This window comes from Dermacentor silvarum, chromosome 4 (assembly GCF_013339745.2).
Source record: "Dermacentor silvarum isolate Dsil-2018 chromosome 4, BIME_Dsil_1.4, whole genome shotgun sequence".
NCBI classification, from domain to species: domain Eukaryota; kingdom Metazoa; phylum Arthropoda; class Arachnida; order Ixodida; family Ixodidae; genus Dermacentor; species Dermacentor silvarum.
Window position 1 is genome coordinate 62,098,685 of NC_051157.2, and position 13,149 is coordinate 62,111,833.

General features: G+C 43.8%; 1 protein-coding gene across 1 annotated transcript in view; it reads right to left on the reverse strand.

The window, feature by feature from the left end:
* The window catches only part of LOC119448637 (putative phospholipase B-like 2), a 36,493-nt gene that overhangs the window by 2,661 nt on the left and 20,683 nt on the right, over positions 1-13,149 (reverse strand). Inside the window, exons 7-10 of the mRNA XM_049665648.1 lie at positions 12,346-12,438; positions 5,323-5,394; positions 4,215-4,367; positions 155-314 (exon numbers count right to left, since the gene is read on the reverse strand). Of these exons, the coding sequence (XP_049521605.1) occupies positions 155-314; positions 4,215-4,367; positions 5,323-5,394; positions 12,346-12,438 (478 nt within the window). The remainder of the gene's footprint in view (positions 1-154; positions 315-4,214; positions 4,368-5,322; positions 5,395-12,345; positions 12,439-13,149) is intronic.

Below are 13,149 nucleotides of genomic sequence, written 5' to 3' on the forward strand. Positions count from 1 at the left end.
TATTTATACAACGAATGGCGCTGCCGCTGCATAGTATAGTTTTGTTGTTAGGCCTTTATACATTAAACAACCGTTTGACGTCACCTCACTGCGACAGCGAGTCGGTTTTTACAGCGTTGTCAGCAAAACTTGTTCTGGTTTTTTGACAGCTCACCTTCACATCAATGCCGCCCACAGCCCTCGGGTACATATCCGGTATGTCGTAAGTCCCATGCGGGTCTAGGAGGTCGAAGCGCGGAGCAATGGCGTATGTTGGGTTGTATGGCGGCGTGCAGTTGCAGCGCGAGAGCGGGTCATTCTTGTAGTCGTTGTACCTGCAGGAAAGCAGCGCGCGGGGGTACTGTACAAGCTGAAAGCTAAAGGTAACTTAGGAGCATCTTACAGAGTCGCGCAACTCTGGGTATCCAGACCTGAGTGTTCACCAATCGTAAAACCTCTAATCAAAATAAAAAATGTCGCAGTTTCACCCGAAAGGCGAAGCATCAATTGCGATAGCAAATTAGTAGAGAGCTATACAGAGTAAGAATAGTTGTTTTATCAGCTGTATAAACTTGCACATGCAGCAGCACCAGCAACGCGCAGTACTGTTGTCGACGCCGTCAGCGTTTTGCCCGCGTTCGCACCGAACGCGCGTGGCGTTGGTGACTGATGCTGGTGCCTCTGGGGGTGGCTCGAGGGTTTTCGAGGAGATCAGAACGGGACAGTCGTCGAGCAGCGTCGGAAGTCTTCACCACCTCCTCGCCTCGCAACGTTTTAGGAGCGAAGCTCCTTATAGCGGCACCCGTTCCGTCCCCGTCGTCGTAGTAGTAGTGTGTAACCAGTCTGAGAAAAATGAGAAAAAAAATTCCGAAGTTGTGTCCGTAGCGCGGAATCGAACCAGGGACCCTTCGCTTCCGAGCGCGCGGCGTTAGCCCACTACGCCACGAAGCGCACATAGACACACGCACCACGATGGCAATAAATACCCAACATTAACGAAAGGCCGCGTTTCTAGCGCGTTTCTAACGCGTTTGTGCTAGCGCGTTACGGCCCGTGTAAGAAGCTGGTGTAAGACGCTGTGGCCTCTCCGCCTTACCTTCAACGCGCTTCGAACGCGCTGCCCAAGGCGGTGGCAAGTCCAGTTCAAGTCGAGGAGCGTTTATGAATACGGGGGGTATACTCTCTCAGCAGTCATGTGATGGCGTCGGCAAACGCGGTGCACGTTCCGGCATGTGTAAATGGCTGCGTAAGACGCTGTGGCCGCTCCCCCTTACTAGAGAGTACTGCACGTTTCTAACGCGTTTGTGCTAGCGTCCCCTTAAGCGGGAGATCCGATGATTCCCTCCGGAGCTTCGCCCACTCATCATCATTCACCCCGTGGATATGCTGTGATTTTTTTATATAAATACGCATTTGGTGCCACAGCTAAACGTCGCCTCCCCTCCCTCCCTCCCGTCCCCCCACGGGCTTTCGCGCGACGGAAGAAGTCGCGTTTGCTCTATATACATGGTGATTGTAAAGGAGGAAAGAGACGTTTAATTCTGCAGCCCATCAGGGAGCATGGCGCAGAACGCGCGTTTGCACTCCGCCGTGCGTTCGCTCCCCGTGAAAGTGCGCGTCCCTCGCGCGCGTTCACTTGCACATACAGCATACGGCGCGCGGCGACGATTTCATCGCCGTTGGACGTCACACGGAACCTCACGGCGACAGCGACGGAAGGAATCCGCTTTGAGTGTCCATATAATTGCTATCTCAATAAAAAATAATTATTCATGACTTGTCGCTGTGTTTCTGTCACGTCTAATGTGTTATCAGCCCACTTTAGCGGGCGTTTCACGAGGCGTGTAGGAGTTTTTTTTTTTTTTTTTTTTTTTTTTACAGTTAGGAAAGATGAACGTCTAAATTATTCCCTCTGGACTAGTTTTGTTACCGATGCATACATTTTAAAATGACTCGGTGAAGTAATTAGACACGTAATTATGAAAATTAGATTATTAACCTTTTAACCAATAGAGGCAAACGACTGGTCCCAATGAAAAACTTGAAGAGCGCCACTCGACGACTCATACCTTCTTCCAGAATTGCAGAAACTTGATGCTGCTATTTTTTACAGCGTAGTGAATTCCAGCCAATTTTACATAGAAAAGCGAAACTGAGCAGCCAAAGAGCGCAGCTGCCACGTCCTTAGCAGACGCCCGTGAGTGACGCGGCTGTTTACGCCTCACCGTAGGGCAAACACGAAACCAGCAAGATCGCTGCTTGATAAGGACGCTCGCTTGAAGCTCGTGCACCGGGGAGACGAAAGCAGTGACGTCACTCATGGAAAGAAAGAAAAAAAAATAATTTTCCTGGAAAATAATTCTAGAGATTGACGTTGCCGAAACCACAATCTGAGTTTGAGGCACGCCATAGTTGGGAGCTCTGGCTTAATGTTGACCACCTGGGGTTCTTTAACGTGCACTCACTTGCATACTCACTTGCACTTGCACTCACTTGCACTCACTTGTCGCACGGTGCATAGGCGTTCTTGCATTCCGCTCCCTTCGGAATGTCACCGCCGCGGCCTGGATTGATGCCGCGACCTGAGCAGCGCAACGCCATTACCACTAAACTACCGCAGCGGGTGGCACTTTGTCTGTCCTATTTGACTTATTAATTAGGTGAAACTAATTAGCTAAATTAATAATTCCTGGACTAATGACGTAAGCTCGAATGCGAAATTGTTCTTTGAATTCAAAAAGATCACTAGTTTTCAGCCCATTTCCCACATATTTGTAGTGCGTTTGAAAGTTGTCCCTGAAAAAAAAGAACGAAAGAAAAAGCCGGCAGATTCCACGCCCTGTGGGAATGTTTTTCGAAGCAGAGGGCGGATAGCCTACCAAGTTCACGAAGTGACCATGAGAGCACGAAGACGTAGGCGGCTCTTTCATGACCTACATGACACGCTTCTCATGACATTCATGTCATGTCATGAGTGCTCAGGAGTCCCTTTAGCTACCCCTAAGAGACCTTAAGGCGAAAAGCCTTAGTCATGCTCAGGACTATGACTTCGACCATCAACATTTAGTGTTTCCTTCACTTAGTACCCACGTCCGAACCCATTTCAGTGGTTTCGAGTGTTTCATTTTCTTTGTATCCACGCCCGAACCCGTTTCGGTGGTTTTTGAGCGCTACACTTTTTTTCGCTGAGTCATTGTCATTTATGCTGAGTCATGCTCATGACTATCATTTCCAGCAGCATCATTGTCTGTTTTCTTCACTTTGTGTCCCCCGTCCGACCCGATTCCAGTGGTTTTTGGGTGTTAACCTTTTTTCGCTGAGTCATTCTCATTTTGCTGAGTCATGCTCATGACTATGACTTCTACCAGTATCCTTTAGTGTTTGCTTCCCTTAGTACGCATGTCCGAACCCATTTCAGTGTTTTTTGAGTGCTATACTTTTTTCGGTGAGTCATTGTCATTTTTTCTGAGTCATGCTCATGACTATTACTTCTACCAGCATCCTTCAGTGTTTCATTTTCTTTGTATCCACGCCCGAACCCGTTTCGGTGGTTTTTGAGCGCTATACCTTTTTTCACTGAGTCATTGTCATTTTGCTGAGTCATGCTCATGACTATTACTTCTACCAGCCTCCTGTAGTGTTTCCTTTTCTTAGTACCCATGTCCGAACCCATTTCAGCGGCTTTTGAATGTTAATATTTATTTGCTGACTCATTGTCATGACCTACATGACACGCATGTCATGATATTCATGCCATAACATAGCATTTATGTTCGTCATATACTCTTGTCATAGTATGTCAATTTTGGTACATACCAAGTTAAGGAAACGACCATGAGAGCACAAAGTCGTAGGCGGCTAGATAGATAGATACGGTCAAAGTAGCAAATGTTCGCCAAGAAATGCTTCGCATTTAAAAAAGACTGACGTGAGCGCGCGAGTGTGTCATAAAGGCGATTTTGTGCAAGTAACTCTACTGAATGCCTGACTTTGTGACTGCGTAGAAGTGACGAAGCCGGTACTGCATATTTTAGCTGCTGATTATTATACGTATTATCACCTTTCGAACCGCTATTATCACCTTTCGAACCGCGCCGCTACTTTGTCTTAGCTGCAACCAGTAGTTGCACTGCTGGCATGTGCCAAGCTGTGAGGTATGACGTGGAGGATTATCCTACCTAGCGATAACACCTACATCATAATTACAACACCTACCTTATTATGATAGCACCTACCTCATAAGCTTTATCATAGAGTTCATGTCCTTGACCTTCACGTGGTCGCGCCTGAAGATCTTGGCACGTGGACAGTTCTCGTATGTGTAGAAGTCGCCGTACTGCTGCACTTTCGGCAGCTGTCCGCTTACGTTGAAGATATCATTGAAATAGCTGGAAAATATGAAGATTCCTTATCACCGGTAGCTCGAGCTGAACTTGCTCTGTCGCTTCTAGTTGCATGGCTTGTACCCGTATACGTGAAAACTGCCAGTTGGCCGGCTTAATGCATTTTGTTCTTTCCGCTTTCAAGTACTTTTTGCCAAGAGTGAGCCGACTCATTGTTTTTTTTATGTAGAATCATTTAAAACACCCTGTGTCCTCTAGCACAACTGCGCTTTTGCAACTGGGTCAATCAATGGGTGGACGATACTTGAAGAAAAAAGTACACCTCATCATGAGCATCGAATTAAATTTCATAAGTTTTCTTTCAATAACTCTACTTAGGGCATACATTTATACGGCAATGATCGGGTCCTACAATGTGCGTTATTAATTGTGTTGCGCTACCATAACATTATCGTAAAGCCTTGTGAAAAGATAAGAGACTTCTGGCGTTTTTGAAATACTAGTCAGCGCCTTACGATGGCAGCTGATGGTGTTTTTCTTTTTCTTATAGGCGAGTCCTATTCATGGTAGGAGAGGGAATAAGATCTTTATTGCAAGGCTAAAGGGTTTGCTAGCCCCATTATGCCTATAGATGGTACTGCGCACACTAATGCATAATTGCTACACTTGTAACAAGTAGTGTTAAAAATAAACAAAACAACCAACCTTTTCATAAGTTTATGTCGTTTGTCTTGCAATTACGTTTAGTGTTAACTCCGCTTTAAATGATGACCTAATTTTCCGCAGTTGGCATTTTATTTGGCTCCCTGTTCTGCTAGTTCTCGAAGCATCCTATGTAAAGTGGCACTCAAAATGGGTAGGGTACTGTTCAGGGGTGCTCAAAAAAAAAAAAAAAAAGAAAAAAAAAAACCAGCATACTTATTTCCACACAGCGCCCTTGCAACTTCAGACATCACTTTCTTCCTGAACAAATATATAGGCGGAAGTGAAAATAACTTACGCGATATTATAGCTTGCCCAGTACTTGTTATCACGAAGGGCCCTGCTAATGTCTTCCTGCCTCGTCATCTTCCTGCAGGAAATATATGGTGCGTTAAAAATGTGAGCCTCAGCCCATGTGCGTACACTCTTTTATTGAGGACGATGGGGCAACCGTTTCACTGCGTTGTTTCACTGTGGATTTTAAATGGTGTAAGTAATAAATGACTTTTATTCTGAACAAAATGTTTTGTGTAACATAGAAACAAAAATACGAGAAGTAGTGAAGACAGCATGTCATTTATTATTGCCGCAAGTATCATTCAATGACTGTTTGGAGGACACCGTTGTGATCGAATACAATAATTTATTGAGTGTTAACAAAGAAAGCATAATTTGTCTGGTTCGTGTAGCGCATTGTTATAAAGAAGGTTTTGCCAGCGGCACTTCGGTTAATGTAACTGCATGGTAATACTATACATGATAATTATAGCAGCGACGTTCACACCCCTTCACCGTTACCCTAGCAATTACAAGTTTGGGAGAAAAGTGAAAACCTGCAAAATATTGCAGGAGAAAAGGCACGATGTAGTGATTTTTTTTGAAATTGTGGTGTGAAACATTTCATTCACGTGGTAGACATAATGCTTTAATATGAATGAATTCAAGGCATGAGAACCAATTGCAAAAGTGCCTGTTTTTGCAGCAGCGATTTCTATTACAGCGGGAAGTGAGCGAGACTACTCATAAATGTTGCCAGAGAAACAATTAATTGATGCTGCTGCTGGCTGTTGTTGCTAAGGCGGCTGTAGTCTTACAAACAGGATTTATATAAAGTGGCACGTCCACATGCGTAGGACAGGTAACAAGTTTTAGCCTGCACGTATACCACGCATTACCCTTCACAGATTAGCGACCGGAACAGGGAAGACATAGCATCGGTGGTTGCGACTAAAGCCCATCTATGACGTTTATCAGCCCGCCATGGTAAAGCTGCCGAAGGCACTTTGATCAAGTGATTTGATCGATCAAGTGAAGCTTCCTTCAATCACATCATGTTGGAAGCATTTTTGCGTGGTGTTAGTGTTGTCGTTCAAGGTAAGGAAAAGGAAAAAAATAGTTCCCATAACACGGGCAATTACAGGGCTGCGGGCACCACTACGCTAGGGGTTAATTAGAACATCGGGCAAGGATAATTTTGTGGGCTTTGGTAGAACGCAGTGTTACGAGATGGTACCACAAGCGCTGCTGCTCCCATATACTTTACTGGCATTCTGAAAATACTAACACTCATACGGGGAGTCCACACGGGCAAAGTAAAGTGCACTTTGAGCGAGTGCACTTCAGCGCGCTGAGTGTCACTTTCGCGGCGAACTGCTACACGAGAAAGGAAAGTGTTCTTTCAAATTGATGGCCATCGGGAGTCAGACGGGAAAGCATATATTTGTTAATATAAAAATGTGTGCACAAAAACAGTTTATCATTCTACCTTTACAGGCGCCGGCAACGACGGCAACTTGACCCGCAACAGTCAAAACGACTCGACCCGCTAAACAACTGCGCAGCCATTACTCGGCGTGGTCGTGAACAGACCGAGAGCGAGAGTACTTTTTGATGTTCTTGCTGTTTTTTTGTGGTGTGGCACGTTTTATTATCTTGTAACGTTAGCAATTTAAAACAATGTCATTAAAAATTACTCCTGACTCTTCTTTCAATAATACGTTACTTATTTTTTACTCATTTCTAACGAGGCTACACACTTCGCCGCCGCGAAGTGAGTTCGCCGAACGCACTCGCCGGCGAGTGCGCTCTGCAGTGAGTGTCACTAAGCGTTCCCGTGTTGCAGCCTGCGAGTGACACTAGCCGTGAAGTGCACTCGCTCGAAGTCCACTTTACTTTGACTGTGTGGCACGGGTATAACACACTGTTTCGAGACAGCTATCATACGAGCAATTCAAAATCGGAGATCGCTGCATGGAATCATCGCTATTGTAAGAAATATGGTTGCAGCATTTGCATCACACATTACATGCTCATATTGCGTAAAATACTTAAGTTGCGGAAGTGGCTCAGCTTCAGGACGTAATGATCATGAATACCGTTTGTAGGTGTCGTAAGACTTAGCTTAGCCAACGTGCATGCGAAGAAACTATGCTCCCACACATGCACTAATGTAATCACTTGAAGCACACCTTTTGTACTCTGCTGTTATGTACCAATAGCAGACATTGTGAGATATTAGCAGACCATAGGAGATGTTAGCCACGATTATACGTGTATTAACCAAGCTCATAATCAACACAGCGTTTACGTTTTAAAAATTCGCTTCAAGAACGCCCTGTTTCACCACTGCGCTAATCTAAGGCCCACACAAAGTAAGTAAAATTTTACCACGATTCGTCTATGTTAGTGCTTACAGCATGATTGCCGCACAGAGTATTTACACTCGGTTAGAGCAGGCTGTAAGCGATTGCAGTGTCCAATGATCCTCGATCCTCAATGATCCTCAACCCTGGCGTAATGGCGATGGCATCACTATAATTGTCTATGTTTATCCTCTATATCGATTATCATTGGCATGTCGCCTTTCTATAGTTCGCTAACAAAACTGTTTCACAAACTGCAGCACCCTTATATTGAGAAGCACTTGCATTCAAACAATCAGGCTCTTTGGTGGCAAAACAAATAATACTGCACGTCACTGGTGCAGTCGCTGATGCACCAGTGAGGAAACCTCACTGGTGCAGGGTCCCGCTGTAGCCATTTGACTTTGGGACCCTCGCCTGTATACTACTAACAACCAACTATGTATCTTGAATGAATAATATACTGAAACTAAAGTAAACTTATCCTAATCAATTATTCCACTTGTCACGTTAAACGCTACGATGGAAGTAAGGAAAAATTATAGAAAAATATGCTGAGCCCTCATTCCCCTGGAAGCTTTTGCCGAAGTCACGTAGCACACGTGCCACTCTGCACTCCAGCAAGACAACAACAACATCATCATCATCAACAACAACAACAACAACAACAACAACAACAACAACAACAACAAATTATTTAGTCAATCAATCACGTTTATTTAATCTGCCAAGGAACAACCCTAAAGTCTGAGTGCTGGCGCACGCATACATTAAAAACCAAGAACAAGAAAAAAAAAAGAATTAAGAACACTGCAAGGGAATATAATTTTTAATGTATTAAAAGCGCAATTGCGAAAAGAAGGTAAATAAAAAAAATCATGAGAAGGGCAGCTGAATTATGCGTGAAACTATGACACATCAAGGCAAAGCAAGGAAAAGAACGATGGCAGCGATTTATGAGAAATATTAAGACCAACAAAATAAGCCTTATAATGACTCTCTATTCTCTAGACGGTTGAGTGTTGGTGTTGACAGGCAGGAACATGGAAAGGTCTGTGTTCTCTGGTGACCTTGCGCAGAATACGAAACATGATACGAATCAGGGGTTCGGGACAAGTGAGGATACCGTGAGGGAGTTTGATAAAAAAAAACAGAAGGTCAGTGCAATTACGTCGACAGCGAAGTAAGGGCAATGACAATAATCCAACAGGGTTAGAACAAAGTCCAATGTCCATCTTTGCAAAGCGGTGATGATAAATGCTTAGAAACGTTTTTCTGGACCCGATCTATAATGTCAGTGTTGGATCTGGAAAAAGCATTCCAGACGACCGAAGCATATTCGAGTTGAAGAAGACAGATACTTGAAATATAAACGTACTGCGCAAGATGCACAAGAAAGAAAAGAGAGGACAGGACACAGAGCATGCAGGTCCTCTATTAGTCCTCTTTTTTCTTTTATTGTGCATCTTGCGCAGGACGTTTATATTTTAAGTATGAACCAACGAATCCGCAAGAAAGTATTATTGTAGACAGATAGTTGTGTACAACTTGCGGAACGGTGTAGGAGGCTTTAATTCCCTCGATAATTTGCAAACAGAGCCAAGAGAGTGCATACCTCGCATTGCTGCGCGTTTAGTGTGAGCAGAAAAGTGTAATGTTGCATAAAAAAGTACACCGAGATGATTGATCTCATAGACCTTACACAATGGTACAGAATGCAGAGAATAAGAAAAAAGAAATGCTTGCTGTTTTGCCTGTGAAAGTCATGACCTTGGTCTTTGGAGCATTCAAGGCTAGGTTATCATCCTTGCATCCTTTAAAAAAAAAAAAAACAGGCCCGACAGCAGGGTGCGACAGTCATCAACAGTATGAAGTGCCTTAAAAATGTCATCGGCATATAGAAGGAATGAAGAATTTCGAATAGTGTAAAGAACGTCAATAATAAAAATTTTAAAACGGAGTGTTCCTAATACTGAACATTGAGGGACGCAGCTAGTTGCCATGTAAAAAGAAGTTTGGCCATTGAAGTTAACATAACATGACCCATCAAGAACATAACTGTGCAAGAGATGGACAATTGATAAGTCAACACCAAAGTACGTAATCTTGATCAGAAGCAGTCAATGGCTGACTACATCAAAAGCTTTGCTGAGGTCAAAGTAAATGGTGTCAACTTGCCCCCTTTGAAGTACCGGCGCTGAGATCTGTGTCATGGAAATTGCGAGATTTGTGATAGTGAAGCGGCTGGTGAGAAGTCCATGCGGATTCGGAACGAATGAGTTCTTCCCAGTAAAAGACAATATGTTTTGAAGAGAAAGCTCAAAAGACTTAGACGTGGCACAGAGAAATCGCGCGGTTATTCGAGACATCGGTTTTACAGCCAGAATTAAGTGCATAAAGAATGCGTCCAGTTTTCCACGTGTGATGGAAAGTGGAAGTCTTCAAAGAGTTCTGAAATAAAGATGTCAATACTGGGGCAAATATACTGTCGTAAGCTATTAGAATTGCGGTGTGGATGCCATCGGGGACTCAGGATAGAGAAAGCTTCAAGCGCTTAAGGAATTCGCTAATCAGCTTCTCATCAAACAACACAGCACTAGATGTAGGCCCCGTCGTGTGTTACTGACTCCAGCGTTGAAGCCCGAAGCTTTATAAAAGGATGAGAAAGCGGCAGCAAAACATTCCGCGACTGCTTGTACATCTACTCCGCTGGAGTCGGGAAGGCGAAAACAGTCTCCACGTTTACTAGAGCGCTTGCGGATATACTTCCCAAATTCCGCTGGCCGGTTGAAGGCGCTCCTAACCAAGAATGCAATATATTAGTCGTGAGCCCGCTTATAGAGGCGTTTTCAGTGAGTCGGGAAAAAAAGCGGAATTCATCTCTCCACTCATTAGGCACAGGACTTCTGGATTTTCGGTGCGCGCGATCTTTACACTTTAGGGCATTTATAAGTTCAGATGAAAACCAGCAGGGCCTGCACTGGGGAATGTATTTGCGCATACTGCTCGAAACAAGCTACTCTACTACAAGCTACAAGCTACTCGGTCATCAACATTGGTTTTCTCTGTAACCAGTGACCAATCGGTGGTGGACAAGAAATTATATAAACAAAAAGGGTGTGTTCAGTTAAGAACGTCGGTGCATGTCCTCTAACACATTTTAATTTCGCTAAAAAAAATACATTTTGCTGTCCGAGTCCCCGGGACCACGAAGTCAACCTTAGTTTTGCCAAAAAAATGTTTTACTTTCGTCTAATTCAGAAGTCTCCACTGAGCCGGAATCGGTTATTGGGATTTGCGCGAAAACGGGATTCCGAAGATGTCCCAGAAAAAAAAAACTATTGTAGCTGTGGGTGAGAAAATTTTGATGAACAGCGAGAACTGCCAAAATGTTATTTCCTTGCAATGTTGATGCTTTTACTTGCAGAAAGAAAGTCGCTAATACGGCACTTTGTTCAATAATGCTCAATATCTAAAGGTTTTTATAGCCCGTGTAAAAGTCCAAATTTTCCAAATTTATCCGAGTGCTGCAACATATTAGGTTAAAAAATGTGGTAAATATATTTGCCAAGAGTGACGTCAAACGCTAACTAAAATGCTTAAGTGAGGGTTAAGGGTATGTCTCCAAAATGCAATGCTCTGAAAATCAATGTAAAAAAGGCCAACTTTCATTTTCTTTAAACTCTCTATAATTAAAACCAAGCACGTATCCTAACTGTGTATGTAAAGACACCTTGCATCATTTTTGTGACATTGGAGTTATAAAGCCAGAGACGTGGCCAAATTGACGTTAACCCCCTAACCACGGAAATTCCGCGAACCATTTCGCGCAGAAAACGCGGAATGTTGCCTGGTATACTTTTGTGGCACGAAAAAAATGCATATGATGAAGAAGCTTTTGACGATGTCTAATGCCATGAACCACGTTATAGAGGAAAAAGATGTCTGATTTATTACGTCTTGAGTTTAGATGTGTGAGTTGCGCTATAATTGAGGGGGCTCGACTATGATCGCCAGAACGGCAATAGTGGCGCTTGAAAATAGATATCGATTTATTCTGGACGCGTTCAGTGAGGTCAAAATTAGATAAGCGCGTTCCGCCCCTAGCTACATAGGCACAATGTAGTAGCGGAAGGCATACTGTATAATACAACTTTAGAAAGGCAACAGGGAAGTGGAAGCCACGGGTTATACGGCAAACAATACCAAGAGGCGAAGGGCACGTTGTTTCACATATTTACCGTGGGAAGAGAAGCTTAGCGTTTCGTCGAAGTACACACCACGATCTTTCATTTCATCGATGGCGGTGCAGTCAGGCGGGCCGGCCATCAAGGTCACCCGATACGTAACCGGTACCGGTGGGGAGGCAGCGGAAGCTACCGGCATGGTGGCAGCCACGCAAGGATTGCACACAAACAGACGATTACCAGAACTCAGCGCCCGCAGTTCCTCATCGGGCAATGTGATGTGCGACTTCACGTGCACACAAATGATACAAAAATCACATTTGAATTATTGCTGCTTCCCGAATAAAAGGTTGCGAGCACAGAACGCAGCAGTCCTTTCTTGGTACAATACTACTACTACTACTGTACTATACTATACTACTATACTATACTACTACTACTACTACTACTACTACTATACTACTAATAATAATAATAATCCGGAGAACGCACGGAAGTTGTTCGTAAATCCAAAGCGTCCCGTCCACAATGGGAGTCCCAGGAACGAAGAGCTTGTAATCCAAGACCAACACCTGACTGTTGCACCTGCATGGATGACCAGGATAGATAACATTGTGTTGACATGGAGATCAACACGCACATTCTTTTTTTTTTCGCGTTCATTTACAGCAATACATTAGCCATGCTTCAAACGCGCTTAAGGTTTGTTTATTTCAAGGAATTTCATTATAGGTTTATGAATGATGTGCTCGAGCATATTACATAAACACAGTATTATAAAATAGGTCTAAAATTAGACAAGGCTTGTCTGTCACCGGCTTTATGCAGTGGGCGAACTTTGGGAAGCTTCCAAGAAGACGGCGCCGAGATCGAATTTAAAGATTTTTAAGTACGACAGCCAGACACTCGGACGTCCATAGCGAGCACCGTACGGTAAAAAAGTTAGCACTGCCATCGGGCCCTACACATTTCTACACACTACACACAACAATATCGGCAATGTAAGAAGGCTGAACATTGTTAGTGAATACCGGTGTGTCTTCATTATCTGGGACAAAAACAGACTTAAAATAGGAATTCAAAAATTAGCATTAGTAATGGGATCGCTAGTAGCAATAGTATTTCTCGTAAATGAAGTTGAAGTAGTTTTGGTCTTGGCCAATGACACGGAAATGGTATATGTGTACCTGAATAGACAAGCAGGAAAATAGACAAATGAAGAAGTCGACAGCAGAAGCAGCCGAGTGTGCAAAAATAATCGAAGTGAACAAACTGAAACTTGAGCGTGCACTGAGC